The 24,336-nt window shown below is 37.4% G+C and overlaps 1 protein-coding gene across 5 annotated transcripts in view; it reads right to left on the bottom strand.

Moving 5' to 3' along the window:
* Nucleotides 1–23,910, bottom strand: part of SMARCA5 (SWI/SNF related, matrix associated, actin dependent regulator of chromatin, subfamily a, member 5) — a 51,586-nt gene extending 27,676 nt beyond the window's left edge. Inside the window, exons 1-14 of one of the 5 annotated variants that reach the window (XM_036423628.2) lie at nt 23,328–23,910; nt 19,379–19,453; nt 16,607–16,773; nt 14,722–14,822; nt 12,351–12,451; nt 11,452–11,631; nt 10,101–10,256; nt 9,884–10,015; nt 8,943–9,011; nt 7,655–7,764; nt 4,218–4,444; nt 2,477–2,598; nt 2,241–2,393; nt 801–933 (exon numbers count right to left, since the gene is read on the bottom strand). In XM_036423628.2, the coding sequence (XP_036279521.1) occupies nt 801–933; nt 2,241–2,393; nt 2,477–2,598; nt 4,218–4,444; nt 7,655–7,764; nt 8,943–9,011; nt 9,884–10,015; nt 10,101–10,256; nt 11,452–11,631; nt 12,351–12,451; nt 14,722–14,822; nt 16,607–16,773; nt 19,379–19,453; nt 23,328–23,510 (1,909 nt within the window). In that variant the 5' untranslated portion in view covers nt 23,511–23,910. The remainder of the gene's footprint in view (nt 1–800; nt 934–2,240; nt 2,394–2,476; nt 2,599–4,217; nt 4,445–7,654; nt 7,765–8,942; nt 9,012–9,883; nt 10,016–10,100; nt 10,257–11,451; nt 11,632–12,350; nt 12,452–14,721; nt 14,823–16,606; nt 16,774–19,378; nt 19,454–23,327) is intronic. The other 4 variants (XM_036423627.2, XM_036423626.2, XM_036423624.2 and 1 more) reach the window with 4 other exon arrangements.
* Nucleotides 23,911–24,336: the final 426 nt, after the last annotated feature.

The raw sequence follows: 24,336 nt of genomic DNA, 5'->3' as shown, positions 1-24,336 counted from the left end.
AATCGAAGGCCAGATAAAGAGCTTCACTAATAAAAAACAGCTAAAGGAGTTCATCATCACCAAACCAGAATTATATGAATTGCTGAAGGGGGTTCTTTCGGAAGAGAAAGTAAATAAAGATAAAAATTATGGCCGAAACCGGTTTGGCTCAGTGGTAGAGAGTCGGTCTGCGGACTGAAAGGTCCCAGGTTCGATTCTGGTCAAGGGCATGTACATTGGTTGCAGGCACATCCCCGGTGGGGGGTGTGCAGGAGGCAGCTGGTCGATGTTTCTCTCTCATCGACGTTTCTAGCTCTCTATCTCTCTCCTTTCCTCTCTGTAAAAAAAATCAATAAAACATATTTTTTTAAAAAAAGATAAAAATTATGAACAACAAATACATAACTATCAACAAGTGAATCTAAAAACCAAGGAAATTAAAAAAAAAATCTGATGAACAATATTAACTGTTCAGTATAATAGAATCAGAGGTATGGAAGGGGAATGAACTGAAGATTCTTAGGGAAAAGGGGAGAGGGGGATGTGGGAAGAGACTGAACATAAACTGTGTAACTATGGATGAGGACAATGGGGGGTGGGAAAAGGGCAGAGGGTGGGGTGGGAACCTGGTGGAGGAGAGCAATGGAGGGGGGGAGGAAAGAGGAACATTTGTAATAATATGAACAATAAAGATTTTAAATAAATAAATACATACATACATAAATAAATAAATGTTTAACAACAGGAATCTCCTTCAAAATCCAGGGAAAAAACATCCATCAATACAACCTGGTAAATTTTTTCAAGGTTCTAAGGCTCACCTTGTTGAATGACTATTGAATCCAGCCTGAGTTTCATCTCAGCACGTTCCACTATTCTTTCTTCTACAGTGTTATCAGTTATAAAGCGGAACACTCTGACAGTCTTGGTTTGTCCAATTCTATGTGCTCGGTCCTAGGCAAATTACCATATATTTTGAAGAAAGTAAAAATTCACATTAACGACATTTGAAAAATGTGTGTATACTAAGAAAAAAAAATTAAATATTCAAGCAAAAACTTTTAAAAATTAGTAACAAAAAACTATATTAAAAATAGATTCATAGTATGTTACATTTCTTAAATTTGCAGTTTCTTAGTTTCATTCAAATTAATTGGTTGTCTCACAAGGAAAACTTTTAGAAGGTATGGAACACATCATAGCTGCAGAATCTGTGAGAACTATCAGATTAATTTTACTAGATTATACTGATATAAAATACACATAATGTCTCAAGGCAGTAAGTAACTATAGTTTCTAAGGTTGATAGTTTATTAAAAATCATTTTCAAAATGTTTTCTACCTAAACCAAATATAAATTTTCACTGCTATGAACTCTACAAACAATGTAAAAATCCCAGTCTGGTAAATTCAACAAACCACAATCCTATCAAATATCCCATCTTATTGCTTAATCTTCCCAGCCACCCTTATGAAGAATATAGGATGAAAGTGAATAACACCAGAGATTTAGCAGGTGGGTTTATGTTCACCAATATCATGGGTCAAGTCTCTAGCAATATCAGTCTTAAGAATTTGTCAAGTTTTCTATTTAATCTACAGATCATAAACTTTCTCAAAAAAGAATGATCTTTCTGATCTGGCCAAGGTATTCCCACACATGAGCCTAAATTTTAAGCATCTAATGTGGCAGGAAGTTTGTAGTTCACAAAACCCATTTCCTGTCCTTGTAGAGCACAACTATATGATTGTTTAGCCATACCCTTGCAGTCAATTATGCTATGTGACTAGTTCTGGCCAAGGAATATTAGGGCACTTTCTGGTCTGACCCATAACAAATTTTCCTCAGCTCTCTCTCTTCCCCCTTCTGTCATCAGAATGCAGAGCACAGAGCAGGACTCCAAGGTCCTAAGATATGGCAAAGCTAAAGATGGAAATACAGATGGTCCCACATTTACACTGATTTGACGATTTTCCGACTTTACAAAGTAGAAACCGGTAGGCTAAACTATTATGTTTGGCAGATTAAATGCATTTTCAACTTACAGTATTTTAAACTTAATGAGATTATGTTCCAAGAACATAATTCCATTGTAAGTCGAAGAGCATGTGTACACTGATATAGATGGAAGAGGAATTGTAAAGAATCACTATAGGAAAATAACATTCTTTTTTGTTAGATCACTGGCATTCATAGATTATTAGATTGCTCTAACTAAAAAATCTGTAAGCACAAAATAATAAATTTATTTATTTCTTACCATGGCTTGGAGATCTACTTGGGGATTCCAATCTGAATCATACAAAATTACTACATCAGCAGTAGCAAGATTGATGCCAAGACCACCAGCACGTGTGCTTAACATGAAAACAAACTTTGTGCTGTTTGGTTCATTATATGCATTGATGGAATCCTATACACATAAAATAAAACAAATGTCAGACACTGTTTTATCTGATATTTATTTTTTATCTCCCCTTCCTGGATTTTACTCACTTGTCTCTCATCATGGGGTGTCTGCCCATCCAATCTGCAGTACTCATAATTTCTCCACATGCAGTAATCTTCCAAAATGTCCAATACTCTTGTCATCTGACTGAAGATTAGTACACGTGAACCTATTGATGAACATAATAGCATATTATCATAAAAAAACGCACACACAACAAAAAACCTCTTTTAAAATTTAAAGCTAGACAATTACTCCTTAATTCTAAGTTACCTACTTGGTTACAAGAAAAACTACACATTATTTATTACCTGAGTCAGTCACTCCTCACATTTTCCCCATTATGACATATATAAATAGAAAAAGGTAACATTTGTACAGCACACTAAGGTAAATAGAAAAGGGTATATGTGTCTGCCCTGGAAGGTCTTGCCATCTCAAAGGCTGAATCATTACCATTAAGTCAAACATATAGGGTGGGACAAAAGTTGTTAATGAATTGGTTTTTAAATATTCTACATTTCTTTAGGAAATGCCAGAACTTTTCGTGTAATTCTTATTTTAACATTCAAACTTTTAAAAAGTTTTCATTACTTTTTATTTTTTAAACTGATTTTGAGAGAGAGAGGAAGGGAGGAGAGAAACATTGATGTAAGAGTGAAACATCAATTGTTTTTGATAGTTAATATCATATAGTAGTCATCTATTGGTTTAACTGTTATTCTTGTTAAAATACAGAGAAAGTGTGGCTCTTGTTTAAACATCATGACATGTACCAAGAGGTGGCGGATTCGATTCTCAGTCAGGGCACATGTCCAGGTTGTGCGTGCAGGAGGCAGCTGATGGATGATATTTCTATCATGTATGTTTCTATCTCCCCCTGTCCCTTTCTCTCTCTCTCTAAAACCAATAAAAACATATATTAAAAAAAAAATAGAAACAAATGGAGAAATCTGAAATCTGACAGGAGACAAGCAGGTACAATATAGATAAAAACAAGTTTTACCATGAGTTTATAATTGTTAAAGCTGGATCCATACTAAGTTTGCTCTAAATTCATGTAATTTAAATATACCTGGACACATACCATATACTCATTTTGATGTTGTAATTAAAACTGGATCCATATACATAATACAGTGGTGCCTCACGTATTTAAGTAATTGAAAAACAGTACCACAAACACACCACCGTATACCCGAGTATCTAGGAACTGTGAATAGGTGGGGAGAGCATTCTTGGCATTTTATAACACAAAGTTGCTACTTCTGGGAAAACATATAAAATCTGAGAACTCTTCCCCCCAAATCCAGGAAGTATGGTTGCCCTAATTCCTGATACTTTCTAAACAACTCAAAGCCTATAATTTGGGAAAAGATAGAGCTCAGATAATGAATAGAAGTTTTAAATATTCTACACTTCAACTTTAAGAGTCTCATGCTCTACCGACTGAGCTGGCCGGGCACTTTACACTTCAACTTTAGGAAATGCCATCTTTTCATGTAGTGCTCCTTATTTTAACATTTGAATTTTTAAAAAGTTTTCATTACTTCTTTTTTGAAAAACAAACAAACTGACTTTTAGAGAGGAAGGGAGGAGAGAAAGAAACATCAATATGAAGTGAAACATTGAACGGCTGCCTTCTGTACACCACCTACTGGGGATCGAAGTGGCAACCCAAGCATATGCCCTAACCTGGAATCGAACTGGATGACACCCAACCAACTGAGCCATACCAGCCAGGGCAGGACTCATTACTTCTTATTATGATACAAGTAACACAGGTACCTTGTTCTTTTAGTTTAGGAAGCAGCTTGTCTAGCACTACCATCTTGCCACTGTTGGTGACCAGATGCATATCTGTTGTATAAGGTGGACCAGGCTCCGCTCCATCAAAGAGGTATGGGTGATTACAGCACTTCCTCAATTGCATCAGGATGTTCAGTAACCTCATTTTGTCCATTTTCCCTGCAGAGTTCAGAATGTCTATATCCTTCATCAATATCCGAGTATACCTATTGGTAGAAAAACACATTGAGAGGGCTCAAATGTTCCCTGATCAGTTCCTGCCACTTTACATATTAAATCACCTTCCCTACCTCAATAAAACAAAACAAACAAAAACAACCAGTAAAAAACAACCCATCAACTTCTAAAGTGAGGTTAGGAATTTACCATACGTAATCTCTTTCTTTTTTCCTGTTTTTCTCTATTGCCCTCAGGGTTCTCATGTCCTCACTTGTGCTTTGGGCACTGAGGCCCAAAATAGTATAAATTCATCCCTTGGGATAAATTAAAACAGTATAATACCACATTTTAAAAATAATTAATAAGCATAACTAACAACCTAAATTTAAACATGGTTTTAATTTTAAGTCTTTTCTAAGAGAAGAGTGTCATATCCATTGTAGCTAGTACAGCATTTGGGTATGAACACTACTTTGAGGAGGGATGAAAAATCATGAGAGGTAAGGCATGAGGATGAGCACAGAGGAATACAACATGACTTAAATATAAATAAAAGTACATGGGAGAGGTCATACAAGCTACAGCCATAGGCCAGATTGTACTAGGAAAAAGCCTTGAATATACACTAAGTATTTAGACATTATCCTGCAGGACAGAGCAATCTGTCTAAATACTAAAGTTTCAGAACGTTGAAACCTCAACAAAATAAGTTGAATAACCTACGCAATCTATGCTTAACAACTCCAATACTGGGCACAAAATATTATTAAAGGCAGTCCATTTCACCACAGTTCTAATATAGTTTATCAGTATGCTTAGCTCTTTGGTCAGCAAACTACAGCTTGTGAGCTACATGTGCATGCGGCTCTTTGGCCCCTTGAGTGTGACTCTTCCACAAAATACTACGGCCTGGGTGAGTCTATTTTGAAAAGTGGTGTTAAAGAAGTTTAAGTTTAAAAAATTTGGCTCTCAAAAGAAATTTCAATCATTGTACCGTTGATATCTGGCTCTGTTGATTAATGAGTTTGCTGACCACTGGCTTAGCACTGACTCATGTTTTAGTTCTGAACTTTAGAGTCATACAAGATAAACCTATATCTTTGCTACCTTATAAAGGCCTTTCAAAAGTTTTGAGGATATTTAAGATGTCCTACCTTCTATGATGGTTTTCCCATTAACACACCCATTTCTTTAAATTACAGCTTTTCATTATGTTTCCTAACTACTCCAGCCCCTTGTAAATACTTATCAATATTAAGTACAGAATTGAATATACCTAAGATGTGGTATAACTACTAAAGAACAGGGTGGCTAATTATACCCTGCCCTTAAACACTACCACTTATATTACTACCCTGTTTCCCTGAAAATAAGACAGTGTCTTATATTAATTTTTGCTCCCAAAGATGAGCTAGGTCTTATTTTCAGGGGATGTCTTATTTTTCCATGAAGAAGAATACGGTACACATTTATTGTTAATGAAAATAAAGGAAATTTATTACCTGTATACGGTACGGTAGTACGGTAGTTGTCAACAAAAACCAGACAAACTATGAATCCTACAGTATCAAGAATTTACTCATTTATTCAATGACAATCATGTCATCATCTTCTGAAACATCATCATAACAATCCAATTCCTGAATTTCCTGGTGAGTGAATTTCTTGTGACTCCATTTCTTTCAGAATCAGTGGACCAAATCTCTCATATTTAGCCTGGGGGGGGGCCTTATTTTCAGGGGGATGCCTTATATTTCACTCAGAAGGAAACCTGTAAGTAGGTCTTATTTTCGGAGAATGTCTTACTTTCGGGGAAACACGGTACTAGAGGCCTGGTGCACAAATTCGTGCGCAGGTGGGGCCCCTCAGGGTGGCCTGAGGGGATTGTCTGAAACCCACAGTCCAATGCTGCCTGCAGCTACCTGCCACTCACGCTCATCCTGGCCTCCCTGCACCTGTCGGTGGGATCACGCCCAATCAATCAGTCCCCATCGGGAGGCTCATTTCACCGAAGCAGTGCTTGCTAGCCATGAGCCCCACATCTGGCACCCTCCCAAGGGGAGTGGCCTGTGGGATCAGGCCAAAACCAGCTCTCTGACATCCCCAAGGGGTCCTGGATTGCGAGGGGGCACAGGTCAGGTCGAGGAATCCCAACAGTGCACAATTGGGGGTAGGGAGGGACCATTGGAGGGCTCCAGGGAATGTCCAGCCCATCTCGCTCAGTCCCCATCAGCTGGATCTGAGCAGCAAGCTAACCTCCCAGTTGGGGCACCAGACCCCTGGTGGTCAGTGCATGTCATAGTGAGTGGTTGAGCCGCCTTAGCATATCATTAGCATGTTATGTTTTGATTAAACGGTCGACTGGTCACTGGATGACCAGACAATTTGCATATTAGGTCTTTATATTACATATTATAAATATAATAATAATAATAATAATAATAATAAAAGAACAGGGTGGCTAATTATACCCTGCCCTTAAACACTACCACTTATATTACTACCCCATTTCCTCGAATATATATATCTGATGTGTTAAGATTTTAGTATCTTTTTGTGCAGTTAGCTCACATTGTTGGTTCAAGCTGAGCTTTCTATCATACACACACACACACACAAATTAATACTAAGTTAAAGGTTTCTACCTTTTTGGATTTCATATACCCATAAAACTTTGGGGGAAGAGAAACAGCTTACTACAAGGTTTTTGAGATTTTTTATTCTGTCCTATGTAGGTGTTTTAAAAATTAGCCACCATGTTTCATCATAATTTCACAAATTTATCCTGCCTAAAATAAGACATCAACAAAGAATGGAATATTTTAAATTAATGTAGCTTTATGGAGTAAAATAAAGAAATGCATTTTTCTCATATCTGTACAAATAATCTGAAACTTCATCAGAGACTAGCACCAATCCATGACCCAGAATTTATAACCTACTAAGTTAATTATGTGTCTCATGTCTGTCCAACCAAAGTTTCCTCTTTAAAAAACTCTAGTAAAGGACTTTATATTGTATCTCTATTAAGAAATCCCAAGTTCAATTTTCAGATTCATAAACTTCCCATCCTGATTCCATCATCCAATAGTTCTAAGACTTTGCATCAAACATTTGATTGGCAAGCCCTGTATTATATGACCAGAAAACTCTTCATGATGAGTTCAATCCAGCCAACAGAAATACCTGGAAGTCATAAATTAGGAAAACAAAATACAAATAAAAATTAGTGAAAAATCAATAGTGATATCACATACCATTCCCTTTGCATTTTGCTGAGGCCCACATAGATTTTTACTTCCTTTTTGGGGGGCAAACTCTTTTCAACATCAGCTTTAATTCGACGAAGGAGGAATGGACGCAAAACCTTTAAAGAATAAAAACAACAACAGATGGCCTTATCTGTAACTAAAGTATTTAATTTCAGGATCTCAAAATTGCCCATTAAGTACATGGAAAAGAAACATCTATTTAAATATCAAGTGAGTTTTAGGACTTCTCCCTTCCAAATATATAATAATTTATTAGTGAGCGCCTGAAGGGTAATACAATATGATTATTTATTCAATATATGTAATGAGTATAGCTTGTTATATTGTCTTAAATTACTAAAAATAACAAATTTTAAAGATGGTGTTTTCAACATTCACTGCATTTCAGGTTAGAACTAGTTACTTGCATACAGATTGTCTAAATATTACTTAAGAAAAGGCAAGATCCACATTAAGACAGCTCCCAAGGGATTCCCCGATTGGAGAGGGTGCAGGCTGGGCTGAGAGAACATACCCACTCCACCACCCCCATACACAAATTTTGTGCAGCAGGCTACTAGTATGTATTAAAAGAAAGACAAATGTGACAGGTTTTCTGCTGTTTTGTTTACAATGCATCAGGGAAAACACTTCTAAATTAGTCATTTCAATACCCTGTGCAAAGTCCTACAATGTTATAATGCCGAGGTTATCAAAGAATGAATACACAGGAGTCTCCTCACTGGTCTCAGCTCTGGTATTCAGAGACAACTTAATCAATGAGCCTTAAGGCTAGGTACTAATCAAGAAGGCAGGAAAGGGGATACCAGATGTAACAGGAAAATAAGCAGACAGAGAGACTGGAATTAGCACAATGTTTACAGAAAACTGACACTGGGTTTAGCAATTCTAGCAAATTAAAGCTTGACAATAAGAAATTAAATAACTAGACTTGGCAAGGGTGTGGTAGAATGTATCATCTTGTAAGATACATAAATGCCTAACCATTATGATGTACACCTGAATTCAACTGTAATTTAAAAAAAATTTTTTTTAGCCGAAACCGGTTTGGCTCAATGGATAGAGCGTCGGTTTGGGGACTGAAAGGTCCTAACATGAAAACCGCCATATATCACTCCTTCCCTCATTGTTAAGATCAAATCATTAAGTAGCAGGATTCAAACAGGCCAGATTCTAAAGCCACTATATTTGGTTAACAGAAAATTAATCCACTAATTTAAATCTATCATTATTCCCATTAGAAATGTGCTTTAATCATATTGTAAATACTTACCATGTGAAGCCTCTCAACTAGCTTTTGATCCCCAAGGCAATTGTTTGTATCAAACCAGGAATCAAAGTCCTAGATTAACAAACAAAACATATGTTAAAATCAGAGAAAATATTACAAATATCCTATTATGCTAGCTATAGCACTGATTTCTGGAACTGTTCAATATTTGAGTTGTGAACCACAAAAACCATTCAGTTTTAATCCTCTATTTTTCATAGGTGCAATATTTTTAGCAAGTAACGTCATAACTAGTTTGAAAATCATATTATTTCCAAACATTTTTTTTAAAAAAACATCAAGATGACAATTTTCAGTGAAAATAGTTGGAAAGCATGTTTTACAGAAATAACTAGGAAATTAACATTCTTGAAATATAGCCTCCGCTTCAGAAAAGCTTCAAAATTAAAATCGCTTTACCGTTTGTTCTCTAAGACCACAAAGACTGTGGTTAGGCAGTTAGAGGAGCAGAGCAAGGACGATGGGCCAGGTACAAAAGGTCACCAGGGTAAAAAGCCCTGGGTGCCTAGCAAAGGGCAATTATAGGATAGGACCTCATCCCCACGGTCATCTTTCTTCCCCCTAGCATATGCCTAGTCATGGGATTGGCACTCTAAACTTTTCTCCCTAGAGATAACATCTAGGACTCAGTTGTATTTCAGCTCCAGGCACAGAAAAGCAGCATAACCAGACAAGCAACATCATGGCCAAGGAGGACCTCAGGAACAGTTGCACTGAATAATGACCTCCCCGCCCTGGTGCCTACCCTGAAAGGACAGACTTGGAAAACTGCTGAATATTCATTCTATGAGCTCTTTCCCTGTCCCCTCCCCTAAAACCCTTAGGAGTGCTGAAAACCAGGCTAATTCTATTGCAAGAAAATGTATAACTCATTTAAATAAAAGCATTATTCGTCCAACCAGAGAACAATTAGAAATACTTACATCAGCTGAATTAAAGACATCTGGCAACAAAAAATTAAGAAGTGACCAGAGTTCATGCAAGTTGTTTTGAAGAGGTGTTCCAGTTAGTAATAGTCGATTTGTAGTCTTGAATTCCCTCACTATTTCTGACAACTAAAAGAACCAAGGTCATCATTAGTATATTCTGCATGTTGATCAAATAATAGCACAAATGATTTTCACATCTAAATATCATTACCTTGGATTTTTCATTTTTGATCCTGTGAGCTTCATCTATAACTAAGTACCTCCAATTGAATTTTTTGAAAACAGACTTCTCTTTAATAAGCATTTCATAAGATGTTACACATACATCCCATTCTCCTGGTAATAAAACATCTCTGACAAAAGCAGCCTGTGTAGCAAGACAAAAAAAAAAAAAGTCATCTAGAACCAGCTTTATTATCACTAAAGTTAACTTCATTAATCAGTTAAGTATCAAAGCCATTTAGTAAAAAACAACTGACAATACTAATCAGTGCAAAATTCAACAAACTAACCCTTAAAATGTTTTCTTTCTCAGATTCCACTAGGTCCTGAAATTCTTAGGAGACAGGTTTAGGAAAAAGGGGGATGGGCCTGACATACAGAAAGACAGTGGACTAAAGGAGAGTTTGCAGTAAGCATTTCCATGCCTTTCATGTTTATGGAATGTAGTAATACATTGTTATTACTATTCTCATTTTACAAGTAAGGAAAGTGAAGCAAATAGCAGTTAAACAATTGGGCTCCAAAACCTAAAAACCAATTTAGTAACTTAAAATACTCAAAGTACCATGTTTTCCCGAAAATAAGACATCCGCCGAAAATAAGACCTAGCGCATGGAAAGACAAGACATCCCCTGAAAATAAGACCTAGCGCAACTTTGGGAGAAAAAAATTAATATAAGACACTGTCTTATTTTTGGGGAAACAGGTTATCTATAAAGGGAGGGGGGAGAAAAAAATCAATAATAGTCACTGATAACCAAATAAAGGGAAAACAAAATTAAGTAAGTATATAATCTTTCAGTACAGGTTGAGTAAATTTTTAAATCTAAGGTTTATATTTTTAACAGTATTATTTCCATTTCTTCTAAAAGGATGTGTCAATTGATAAACATTTTAATTTTATTTCTATAGCTATAATACCAACTAACTAAATTACTATAACTGATTTAGTCCATTTTTAAAAAATTACTATTTTATGACTATTAACATTATATGCTCCAATACAAACAACTGACTCCTTACATTTCCAACCACCTCACACACTTAACTTTTTAAAAAAACAAGAAAATGCTTCTAGAATGAGAATACAGCCTTTGATTTTATACAATCACCCCCCGAAGCAGAAAAAACAACTATACTCACATAGCTCTCTATAGTCCATAGATCTTTTCTCCCAATATGATTCTTAACCCCCAAGGCAATACTACATTTGTAAATTACTAATATTGTAAAGAACAAGTTTATTATAGACGTCTGCTCTTTTACCCCTCCTCTAGCTATTCCCTCTGCACCAAATCTAAATTCAAATTCTTTTGATATCAAAAATACTAGAAACTTACTCTTTGTTCTTTATCTCCTATTAAACAAACAGATCTAAGTGTTGGTACCCATCTCTTGAATTCACTCATCCAGTTGTGTAATGTAGACTTAGGAACCAAAACCATGTGAGGGCCAGGAATGTTCCTATAGTGTTTCATGTATCCAAGAAGAGAAATTGTTTGAAGAGTCTTTCCCAAGCCCTAAAAGATTTCAAAATAACCACAAAGTAATTAAAAATAACAATAAAAAACAACTTCCATATTTATACTTTCTGACATATACATTTAAAAGAAAAGCTATGTGTTTTTAATAGCTAACAAATGGCAAAAGTTTGATATGTGTCAAGTTTATGATTGTTATGTCATTTAATCTTTACAAGTCTATGAAGGAGGTCATCAAACAGAGCTACGGAAACACATTTCTTTTGACTCCATAGTTTCTCCAAATAAGTAAATGTTTTATCACTATAGGTATATGGAAATGATTTTAAACATTTACTACATAACTAGTAAGGAAACAATAAATCAACTGTTTTATGAGATGGAACTGCACAACTGCCCCCCTGGAAAAAACTTTTATTGATGATTTATTGAAAAAAACAATGACCTCACCTGTTTTCTACAGAAGTGGGGAGAAATGACAAAATCATTACATTAAAAAAGTCAACCAAAAAACATGTTTCTCAAAATATATTTTTAAAGTATTACTTTCATAGATAATAATTCCTCACAACTGAAATATAGATCCCTCTTTATGCAACAAAAGGAAGCTGCTTATATCAGTTTGTCAGTGAATTAGTTTGCTAAAGTTCCATATTGTAATAAAAAAAACTATGTTATACTGTCTTTACTTTTACAAACATAATGGTATAAATTTAAAATTACAAAATAAAACCTTCTAAAAACTACCAAACACATACCATTTCATCTGCAAGGATACCATTGATTCCATTCTCATACAAAGAAATGAGCCAATTCAATCCCCGGACTTGATAATCTCTCAGTTTACCCCACTTTACATCTAAAAACAAAACAAAAAATGCACATTTTCAAGACAAGAAATATAGGCAGTATCCTTCATCTGATACTCAGAAGTTTAATTTGGGCCTACGTACATGTCTTTACTTCTTCTTTACTAGATTTTAGTATGAGAAATTTGAAAGTTCCAATTTTGCAAGTCCCTGGAGGCAGTGGCTGTGGTCTTGAGTGAAGCAGGAATAGATGGGTAGGAAAGATAACCAGTTGTAGGAAACATTACTGTAGACACAATACCCAACCCAATCCCTTAGTTCCTGTGCTACCCAAGTATTTGGTCCTAGAGGCTCTTATTTCCTTTTTTAATGTCATCACAAATGTTTCTAACCAAGTATTTTTACCTTTCATGATGATCCAAATAGAGGTTCTCAGAGGATTTTATTTTCCTAACTAAGGGAAAATAGGAAATAAAAAGACTGCTTTTCTTTTACCTTTTTAAGTTACTTTTCCAATAGTTCCTACAAAGAAATACTATTGCCCTGGCTGGGTGGCTTAGCTGTTTGGAGTATCATCTCACACACCAAAAGGTTGCAGGTTCAATCCCCGGTCAGGACACTAATGAGAGGCAACCGATCAACGTTTCTTTCTCACATCGATGAAATGTCTCTCTCTCTCTCTCTCTCTCTCTCCCCCCCCCTCCACTCCCACCTTCCTGTCACTCTAAAATCAATAAAGATATCCTCAGGTGAGGATAAAAAAAAAAAGAGAGAGACAATCTCTCAGGGTTTACCATATATCCCTCCCCTATTACCAAGTAATATATATGTGTGTGTGTGTGTGTGTGTGTGTGTATCAATCACCTGATTTTAAAAAAAATTAGTACATTCAGTACCCCCATCCTCTTTCGAGAAACACTATTTCAGGATGAAAAGCTAACCAATGTTAAATGTAGGAATGTGAGAAAGAAAGAACCCAAATAATTCAATTTCCTACTCTCTTATACCACACAACTGTCTCTGGCCTCTAGCTTCATGAAAAGAAATGAAAACTGGGTACTCTATAAACCCCTCTTAAAAAGTGAAAGTACACACTACATTAAAAAAAAAAAGAAGAAATTCAGCCATTTAATATATTTTATTGATTTTTTTAGAGAGGAAGAGAGAGGGGAAGAAAGTTAGAAACATCAATGAAAGAGAAACATCAATCAGCTGCCTCCTGCACACCCCGTACTGGGAATGTGCCTGCAACCAAGGTACATGCCCTTGATGAAATCGAACCTCGGACCCTTGAATCTGCAGGCTGATGCTTTATTCACTGAGGCAAACCAATTAGGGCAATTGCTGAATTTCTAACCAGATCTTGTCTTGCCTCAAATTCAATTTTGAAAGAATTCAAGTTAATAATAATAAAAAAAAAATCCAAACATATCCTATATTGAAATATATATATAAATACTTATAAACAGCATATCCTATATTGAAATATATATATATGAAAATACTTATAAAATTCTTTTTTTTTTTTTTTTTGCTACAACTACTGTGATCATACAAACAAGACAAAAGAAGGGGAGAGGGGGGAATACAAGGCAAATGGAAGTTTCTACACTACTGAACAAATCAAGATTATAAACCAGTAAAATTTAAAAGCTGGTTAACCATGTTTTCCTTTGGAAAACCATTAATAACTTACTTCAGAAAAAAATTTAAAACAAATCAATACAAAACCAAAAGATGAATAAGCATAGGTCTTCAAGTGCCTTCTTTTACATATTAGTTTTCTTATCTGGGACAAATATATAAGGCAAAAACTATTTCTAGTGTTACATATTCATTCAGGCAACAATTAACACGATGGCATTTTATGCCCCTTTGAAATTAGCACCTCTATCACACAATATACTATCATTTCCATTTTAAAAAATCTGAAGTTTATTTCATGAGTAAATTTCAAAAGACTACTAAACATTCCCTTTATAAATTACAGCCAAGACAAATCCAAAACATTAACCAAAGGATGTCTGAAAAGGGTTTTTTTTCAGCCTAGCCAGTTTGGCTCTGTAGATAGAGCACTGGCCAGAGGACTAAGGGTCCCGGGTTTGAATCAGGTCAAGGGTATGTACCTTGGCCCTGGCCAGGGCACATGCAGTAGGCAACCAATCGATGTGTCTCTCACATCAATGTTTCTCTCTCTCTTTCCCTCCTTTCCACTCTCTCTAAAAATCAATGGAAAAATATTCTCAGGTGAGAATTAACAAAACAAAAAAAGGGAGGTTTTTTTTCCTAAAAATCAAGTAATTAAGTTTGTGATACATACATGAAGGAGAGTCTTCAAATCGAGTACAAACATTAGTTGCTTTGGAGCTTTCTGTTAATAGTTCTTCATCCTCCTCTTGCTCGGTTCTACGGTGTCTATAGCTATTAAGTTTAAAATAAAACAAAGTGTTATGAGTTTTGGCTGTAATTTTAACTAGATGCAACTATTTCAACGTTAACAATTAAGTTGGCTGACCAAGACCCCATAATAATTAAGAATAGTATTTAAGTGAACAATAGAAATATTAAGTAAATTTAAACTGGAAATGTTTTACACAGTTTTCTAAAATACGGAATTGTTAAAACAAAGTAGTACCTTGAGTTAACCAGAACCGATAAACTTAAATGTTTTAATTTATTTTCAAGGAAATATGTAGTCAGTTAAACCTCATAATTTGTATTTCAAAGTTACCTTTTTATGTATTTTTGTCAGAAAAAAGTAGTTCCAGAAATCACATTTTTAAAACTATAATTTTCACCCAAAGCTGCAGAATATGCAGAATAGACACATAGAAACTTAAGCAATGACTCTCAACTACAGATTCATCAGAATTACTCAAAGCTTTTTGAATGTACAACCCCAGATTCAATATCCCACGAGTCAGATACATCCCCTTTACAAACTAATTTCCTTAATTCATAATATTGCCAGATTTCTTAATCCCTAAAAGGGCTTAAGAAATTAAGTAAATTTTAGGTTAGCAAAACTAGTTACTCCCCAATTCTGAAGCATACAATTTTATACCTTTATACTTTCAAATGTTTTAACTTAAATTAGAAAATTGCATATTATGCCACTATTATGACCTCTAAATCTAATTTACAGATTAATTTCTAACAAGGGAAGAGAAGAAATCTATTAACTGAAAGTGCCCTTTCCCTAATAGCCCTAACAAGTAGACCAAGGTAAGTAATTTTATATTTACTACAGAATACCTAGATCTCATCTTAATAGAAGTGTTTTTCATCACACCATATTTACTACTCTATTACATATCCATTATAGTTCATATTTCTAGAGGATGAGACCGATGCCACTTAAACAGCTGCAAACTTAAGTCTGAAACAATTTAAATACATTTGAAGTATAAAGTTCTCTCTTTTGAAGTTGTATAATTATTAAAACAATAGCATTCTGGTTATATACAACGGATAAGGAACAAAATATATTAGATGAGTGGAAAATCCAGATAAAATTAGGTTTTATGCTTTTGGTTTCTGATGATAATCCCTTCAAGACAGAGATCATATTTCCCATATTTCTGTAAATTGTGTATTAAGTTTAAGATGGTGGATAACAGTTTGTAACTTCCTCTTTTAGATAATCTTGAGTATTTCCATTCCTTACTTATCACATTTCATTTTTCATACAACCATCTAGGGAGCTGAGATTGCCCTATATCTATTAATTATTACTAATTAAACATCTTAGTTATCCAACTAGCACAAAAATTCTAAAGCAAAATTAATAAATTCAACATAAGAGTTATTTCACACACTTTGATACATCAATTATGTAAAGACAAGTAAGCATGTAACAAAAATTTTAAACAAATTGCTATGACAAAAATCGTAATATTCCACAGACCAGCAAAAACTTAACCTCTGCATTTGTTTCCTCTCCAAGGAATGGCATAAAATTTGAATTCCCTACTCAATAAAGTTGTTGCAATCCTCAAACAGCATAATGCTATAAAAAATAAGGCATTATAAAGGTTTTTTTTTTTTTTAATTTATACATCTATGATTATATCCTGTCCAAACCAATGGGGGCCAAATAAATAACAGAATTATAACAATTTTTTTAATGAAATGATTTTAAGCTTCTAATGAAGATTATAAAAAATAAATTTGAGTCCAACTATGAAGTATAAACCATTACTCACTCGCCAACTGATAGTAAATTCTGTTTTTCATCCTTTTTTATTCGTGGGCGCCCTGGTTTCATCTTCAAAGGTGAGGTTGGAGTCTTCTGAGCAGCAGGCTGAATGAAATGTGCAAACAGCTCTGTCTGCTTTAATAAATACTCAAATCTATTTGCTCTGTCAGTTTGCTGCAAAAAAACATTAAGACCCATTTTGTCAGAATATTAATATAACTTCAGAAATCAAAGTTTTAACATGTCTCCATACAATGAACACAGCAATAAAAAGAAACAAACTACTGATACATACAACAACCTAGATTTGTTTCGGAAGCTTTAGGCTATATAAAAGAAACCAATCACATGACTATATATATATATTGTATGACTCTACTTTTAAAAAATCCTAACTAATGACAGAATGCAGATCTGAAGTAGCAAGAGGAAGAGAGCAGGAGCAAACTTTTTTGAGATGATGGAACTGTTTTACATCATAACTGTAGTGGTGTTTAAATGACTACAAATGTGTGCCAAAACTTACTGAATTAAGAACTTAAAATTGTTCTGTAAAATTATACTTCAACAGAGCTGACCAAAAATAGCATATGCAAAATTAAAAGACATAATGTAATATAAGTGAATTTATTCAGAAGTGGAGAAAAAGGCATTCGTCATTCATCAGTTAGGTTGTGCCAGTCTGATGAATTAACACGTTAAGCACCCAGTCAGCCACCAGTGACTAACACTATACTTTCCATCCGGAAGACAAAACAGGCTGGGCACTTAACATGTTAAAAAGGTATCAAGCATGAAAAACACCTATTAAGTTAATTATTCATTAACCCAATGCAGTTCTTAATACTATTTCTTCCTTTCATATCTAACATCTGTCACTTTCAATAGTCCCTAGTGTCACACCGAGAATGAAAGAATTTGAACAGAAAAATTTAAGATCCTTGAAATCAAGTTTTTATAAAAATGAACAATGAAATCTGGAGTCATTAAGACAACAGATCCTTTACAGACACACTAGTATTCTGGTTTTAAAAAGGCGATATAGGCAAATAAAATATAAGAGCCCTAGCAGGTTTGGCTCAGTGGATGTAGTGTCCACCTGTGGACTGAAGGGTCCTGGGTTCAATTCCTGTTAAGGGAACATGGACAGGTTGTGGGCTCGATCCCCATTGGGGGGTATGCAAGAAGCAAGCCGATCAATAATTATCTCTTATCATTGATCTTTCTATATATCTCCTCCCTTCCTTCTCTGAAATCAATAAAAACACATTTAAAAAAAATAAAAATAAATACAAAGGGGAAACAAGAGCAACAAATAGAGAAACCAGTTTTGTTTTATTTTAATATCACTTTTACAATGAATTACAAAGACATTTTACCTAGCAAACAAACACTAGAGACATCCTTATACCACTGCATTGTAAAAGCTATGTAATTTTTGTTTTTAAGTCACATCAAAATAAAAACTGAAGGCCAATTTGCTATCAGCAAGGCACATAGTGAGAATGTTTCATTAAGTCAAAAAATGACAGTTTTCTTAATTCATATACAATCGAAGAAAAGCCAAATACATACAACTAGAAGATACTGGGTCTAAAAAAAAAACACTACTCAATTATTGTAATTGTTTGGAATCTAGAGAAATACGCCCTGGAAATAAATTTAGATGGGTTAAAACCTAGCCATTTTAAGATAAAAACTAGTCTACATTATTCAAATCACTGAATAAGTATTCTTCACTTCTTTTGCATATCATCTTAAGTAGCTGTTCAATTCAACAAACAATTTTGTGTGTCAATCAGAAAAGGTACTTTGTCTCTTTATGAAGTTTTCATTATAGTGTTAACACTATCAGAAGGTATTAAATGCTCAGAGGTAAAATGGTTGGAGGCATTTGGGTTACAAATAAATACGGCATTTGAAAACCAATGATAAGAATAAAAAATGTCTAAGAAGAAATGTTCAGAAAGTAATGAAGAAAAGTACTAAAGTAAATAGGATAGCAGCAAAGACAAAGGCTCTCTCAAGGCAAGTAAAGTAAATAGGATAGCAGCAAAGACAAAAGGCTCTCTCAAGGCAAGTAAAAATTTCTGAGACATGGTTAATAATGTTAAAGTCAAGTGAGATCAGGGAGAATGAAACTAAAATTAAGCTACAGAAATGGCAATTAGAATCACTAACAAGGCGTTAATAACAGAATCTAAATTGTGACAGTTAAAGGAATGAATAGAAAAGTAGAGCTGGCAACTATCTCTTTTTCTTTAAATAAGTTTGACAACAAATAAAGGAGATGGGACAGATACAAGTTCACACACACTTAAATTTAATGCTTTTTGTAAGTATTGGTTAAGTGACATACAATAAAAGTTTCCTAGAGCATATGAAATGTGACCTGGGTCTTTCAAGGATTCAATTATAACATCATGTCCTCTTTTGCAAAGATCCCATGCATACCGAATGCTATGAGCAATGAGCTTATATTCTTTTACTTAATAACAGTGTCTCTGGTCTTTATTTAACTCATGTCACTGATGCTAAATTTTAAAATAGAGGGGGTTTTAATATAATCCATATAATTACATAGTATTATGTGAATGCATGTAAGACTTCTGTATTTGCTCTATATGGGCAAATAAGATACAAGTTACAGAATCCCATGGTATACATTTCAATTGGCTATCTATGCCTAAATTATAAAAACAGAACTGAAGTTGGGTATAGTTAATCACTTAATAAAAAGTAATTATTATAGACTCCATTCATATAACCTAGAACATACCATTTTTTCTTCATAGGTTGGATCTGGTTCCTGGATTTCTTTTTGCTTCCCAGGAGATGCATCATCAAATACTCCCTGGTAGGAAGGAAAAAACGTGGATTGTTTTTCAAAAATAGTCAACACATCATTATTAGACTAATTTCTGCCCAAAACACATTTTAAGTAATATATTCTTGTCCCAAACTTCCTAGATAATTAAATGGCTATTAGTAACCTTCTAGGAAAACTTGATGGGATGAAACACCAAAATGATACAACCAATATATTAACCCATATATGTAAACAGCATAGATACTGACAAGAATAAAACAAAGATTATTATCTACAACATTTTAGAACAAAATTATCTTCAGCAAGTCTGTTTCTTTTTCTAATAAAAAATTACGAAATCAAGTTAAACAGTATAAAAAGTGAAAATGTTTCCTTTTACAGGCAAACCTCAATTCTCGAACATCTCCCATCCTGAACAATTCCTTCTCAACTTGACAACCCTTTCATGCTTATATCTGAATGACCAGTCATGCATCTCTCAGGCAAAATGACCAGTCACGCCTCTCTCAGGGCACTGGGGTGAGGGGCAGGGCCTGAGGTTCCCCCATCAAGCCCTGAAGGGAAAGGGGTTGGTCTGAGGTTCCCCTGTCAAGCCCTACAGGGTGGGGAGCACGGCCTGAGATCCCTCGCCCTGGCCAGGCGCCACGCACCTCAGGTCCCTGCTATTCGGTCCTGATGTTACAGTGTTGCAACTAACTTGCATATTCCTCTATTATATATATATAAATGGGGGGGAAATGCTTGTTTTCGAACAGCCTTCTGAAACGAATTAAGTTCGAGAAACAAGGTTCTACTGTAATCACAAAATTGCAGTATCAGCTATGTACACATGGGAAGTGTACATTTGTATAGTAGCAATAGTCACCCTGGTTTCCATCTTGTAGAATACTGCAAAAAAAGTTTCATGTTGTCTAAATTGAACACAGTCTGATTTCTAAATTGGTAATAAATGTGCTCCTCTTATAAATGTATTCATCCTGATATTAAAAATGCCACAAACCACATTAAAAAAATACAGAGGTAATTTCTACACTGCAAAGTTCCAATCATCTATTTTAAAAACAACACAAGGCCCAGCCCATGTTGCTCAATGGTTGAGCATCCACCTATGAACCGCAGCTGAATTCCCGGTCAGAGTACAAGCCTGGGTTGTGGGCTCAATCCCCAGCAGGCACCGTGCAATAGGCAGTCGATAGATGTGATGTTTCTTATAGATGTTCCTCCCTCCCCCCCTCTCTAAAACTCAATAAAAGCATATTTAAAAATAAAAACTATTTTTGGGAAAGTCAGCATTGTCAGAAAACAAAACAAAACAAAACAAAAAAAACCAAACACCTGCTTTATATTCTACATTCAAAAATGAAAAGGGCATAATTTTTTTTTCAACTGTGAAACGTTATTGTCAGGAATTATAACACATTTATGCTAAAACCTGGTTTTTACCACTAAACCTCAATGATTTCTAAACTCAGTTTAAAAAAAATACTGAAGGTACATTTATTTTAAAAGACACACACACAAAAAATCACACTATAATATAAAAAAACAATTAGTGAAAGACTAATAAAAAAATTAGTAATATTCCCATACTGAGAAGTTAGAAATAACTAAGTCATTCTCCAGTAAATAAAATTAACTATCTTTATTAAAAGAATATGACAGGACACATGCTGGAAAAGGGTCAGTTTCAGAGCCAGACCAAAGTTCTATGACAGGTTCTATTTTCCCATTGGGCAAAGAAAAAAAAAACACTGACTTTATATGGTAGTTGTTATCAGATCAATATTCATACTAACTTTAATTCAACTTTAAAAACAGCAACTGAAAATACTTAGCTTAGGCTTTAAATTACTATTTTCTGATGTTTAAGTAAGATCTCTAGTGAGACATTGGTTATTCCAAAATTTGAATGACAGATCCTCTTGAGAAGCTAATGAAGACTATAAATATCACTTTGTAAAGACTTACTCATTTAGATAGACACTATTTCAGGGTCACAGATTTTCAGCCCCCCTTAAGCCATGGAGAAGATTAAACAGCCCTCGTAATCCAAAAGAACCATTTAAAACCTTAAAGGGGGGGAAAAAGGGGCATCAATAGATAAGAATTTGAGGCAGCTAAGACAGGTTTGGATCAGTGGACAGAGCATCGGCCTGCGGACTGAAAGGTCAAGGGCATGTACATTCCGGTCAAGGGCAGGTACATTGGTTGCGGGCACATCCCCGGTGGGGGGTGTGCAGGAGGCAGCTGGTCGATGATTCTCCCTCATCGATGTTTCTAGCTCTCTCTCCCTCTCCCTTCCTCTCTGTAAAAAATCAATAAAAATATATTTAAAAAAAAAGAAAAAGAATTTGAGACAAATCTCCAATCACTGAAAACTACATAATATCAGGTGTCCAATTCCATTAAAACCTACCAAACCACTAGAAGTTCTTTTTAAAATGACACATCCCTCGCCAGTCTGACTTAGTGGATAGAGCGTCCGCCTGTGGACCAAAGGGTTCCGGTTTACTTCTGGTCAAGGACATGCAACTCGGTTGCAGGCTCTGCCCTGGCCTGGGCCCCGGTCAGGGCGAGTGCAAGAGACAACCAATCGATGTGTTTCTCTTTCTCCCTCTCTAAAAATCGGTGAAAAAAATATCCTCGGGTGAGGATTAATAAAACAAAAACTAGTAACACGATGTTACTCCACCCCAAACTGGACCTTTGGTGACCCAATGAACTATTGCGCCAAATGCTTCCAATGGTAAATCGCGCTACCGGTTCCTTACTGTGTCAACTCTGCAGCAAGGTTCATTTTAAAGAACAGCATTACCTTCATGCCGTCTATCCGAGGATGGAAAAATCCCAGAAATCTTTGGGCTTAAAGCCTACACAGACTGAAGGCCAAGAATAAAAATTGGAAGAAGCACTTTGTTCCCAGACATCGCACAACCTTGGAGCACACCCAAGAGACCCGCCTGGCGCTCCCTAATCTTTCCACCACCACCACCCCCAACCCCCGACAGGACTCTCACCATCCCCGGGCCAACACCAACCCAGAGGACAGGCTCAGCAAGCTGTACCAACCCCTCGCCCCCCGCCCCCAACCCGCCCAAAAAAGGCTAAGGCCCCAAAGGAGGAACTGAGCTGGATTGAAAGCCAATCCAACCGACCCTGACCTACTAATTCATTTCCCCACCCATCCACTCCCCGCTCTAATTCATTCCCCCACCCATCCACTCCCCCTGCACATTAGACTGGGGGTTCAAGACAGCTGCCACTGCTCGGTCGTCTCCCTCCCTAAGGGGAACAGAGCCTGGGAGGGGCCACCATCCCCTCCACCGGGGCAGCTGCGCCCCGCTCATCCCCACTGCGCCCTGGGCCCTCCAGCTCTCGCCATTGTTTTCTCCCCAGAAAGAACAGACACCGCCCCCGCAGGAGCCGGGATTAAGAAAAAAGAGGCCCAAATCCGACGATGCGCAGCGTTTAAACGCACCGCTCCCCCACCCCCCACCCCGCTTCCACCCCTCACTTCCAAGGGGACGCGCTCGAGCTCTCGCCCTCCCCCCAAGTTTAGTGAAACTAAAACCCCGATTCCGAGATGGGGAGGGAAGGGTGGAAGTCCTGGGGCAAACAAACGGGAAGGTGCCCCTCTCCACCTCAGTAACCAAGAACATCTGTTTCCTAAGAGTCTTGGAAGATTTGGCAAGATTCGCTTAAAAAAAATTTTTTTTTTAAATGTGAACTGCCAAAAAGCCACAGCCCACCCGGCAGGTTAGGTATAGAAGGTGGAAGCATCATCCCAGGTCCAAAGGCCTGCGGCCGAGTTTGGGTGCAGAGGGTCCGATCACTAACACGCGCACAGGGAACCAGCTCCTCCTCAGCCCGCTGCGCCGCCTGCCCGGGCCACACTCACCTCCATCTCGGAGTCCGCGGAGCCGGCGCCGGCCGCGGAGGGAGCCGCCAGGGCCGCGCCGCCCTCGGGGCCGCCTTTGTTGCTGGTGCCGCTCCCGCTGCTGCTAGCGGCGGCCGGCGCTGCGGGCTTGGGAGGCGCGCTCTCGGGAGGCGGGGGCGGCGGAGGCTCGGCCGCGGACGACATGATGTTCCGTGTGCGTCACCCGCAGCCGCTGGGGGCCAGGCGCCGCGGGGAGGAGGCGGAGGCCGCGGCCTGGCTGGCTACGTCGCAGAGGAATAACGGGAGGGACGAGCAGGCACCCCGAGTGCCCCGTGCGTGCGCCGGGAGCCGCGGGGAAGCCGAGCCGAGCGCCGCTCCCGCCGTCCTCCGCTTCCGCCGGGCTGTGGTTCTGCCGCGGCTGACCTCACGGCGGGAATCACGTCGACGGGGGTGGGCGGGGCCACCGGGTCACGGAGGTCGGGAAAGGCGGGCTGGTTCACGGGAGGGTGGAGAGTGGAGCGAAAAGGGGAAAAGAAAGCCAAAAAAACGACCGAGGCGAGAAAACAGACTCGCCGCGTCGCCTTCCTGGGTCGAGATCACCGATCTCGCCGGGATCCAGAACACTTACCTATGCCGCTGACTTTCAACCCTCGCGAGATTGATAGTTGGCGAGGTGACTGGATTCCGAAGGCGCATGCGCGTTCTCCGAGCCGCCCTCGTGGCCACGCCCCCTCCGGGGTGAGTGGGCGGGGCCTCGATGCGGAGCGTGGCGGCTTAGGTTTAGGTTTGTGGGTTGGGTCCGTGGGTTGGACGCGAGCGCGGGCTTCCACGAGTCTTTAACCGCCCGGTGCCCTCCGCCGTGGTGTCTTCTTGTCCCTGCGTCGCTCGCTGAGAACTCGCCCAGCTTTGGTGCCGCCTGATGAAACTTGGATGACTGCGCTGGCCTTAACCCTTATCCTGCCTCCTCCTACTGGTGTGACATCACGGCGTGACGACATTATGGTTATCCCAAGTGACGGTTCAGTTTTTT

This window comes from Pipistrellus kuhlii, unplaced genomic scaffold (assembly GCF_014108245.1).
Source record: "Pipistrellus kuhlii isolate mPipKuh1 unplaced genomic scaffold, mPipKuh1.p scaffold_m20_p_8, whole genome shotgun sequence".
NCBI lineage: Eukaryota > Metazoa > Chordata > Mammalia > Chiroptera > Vespertilionidae > Pipistrellus > Pipistrellus kuhlii.
This window is presented reverse-complemented; position numbering and strand designations above follow the sequence as displayed.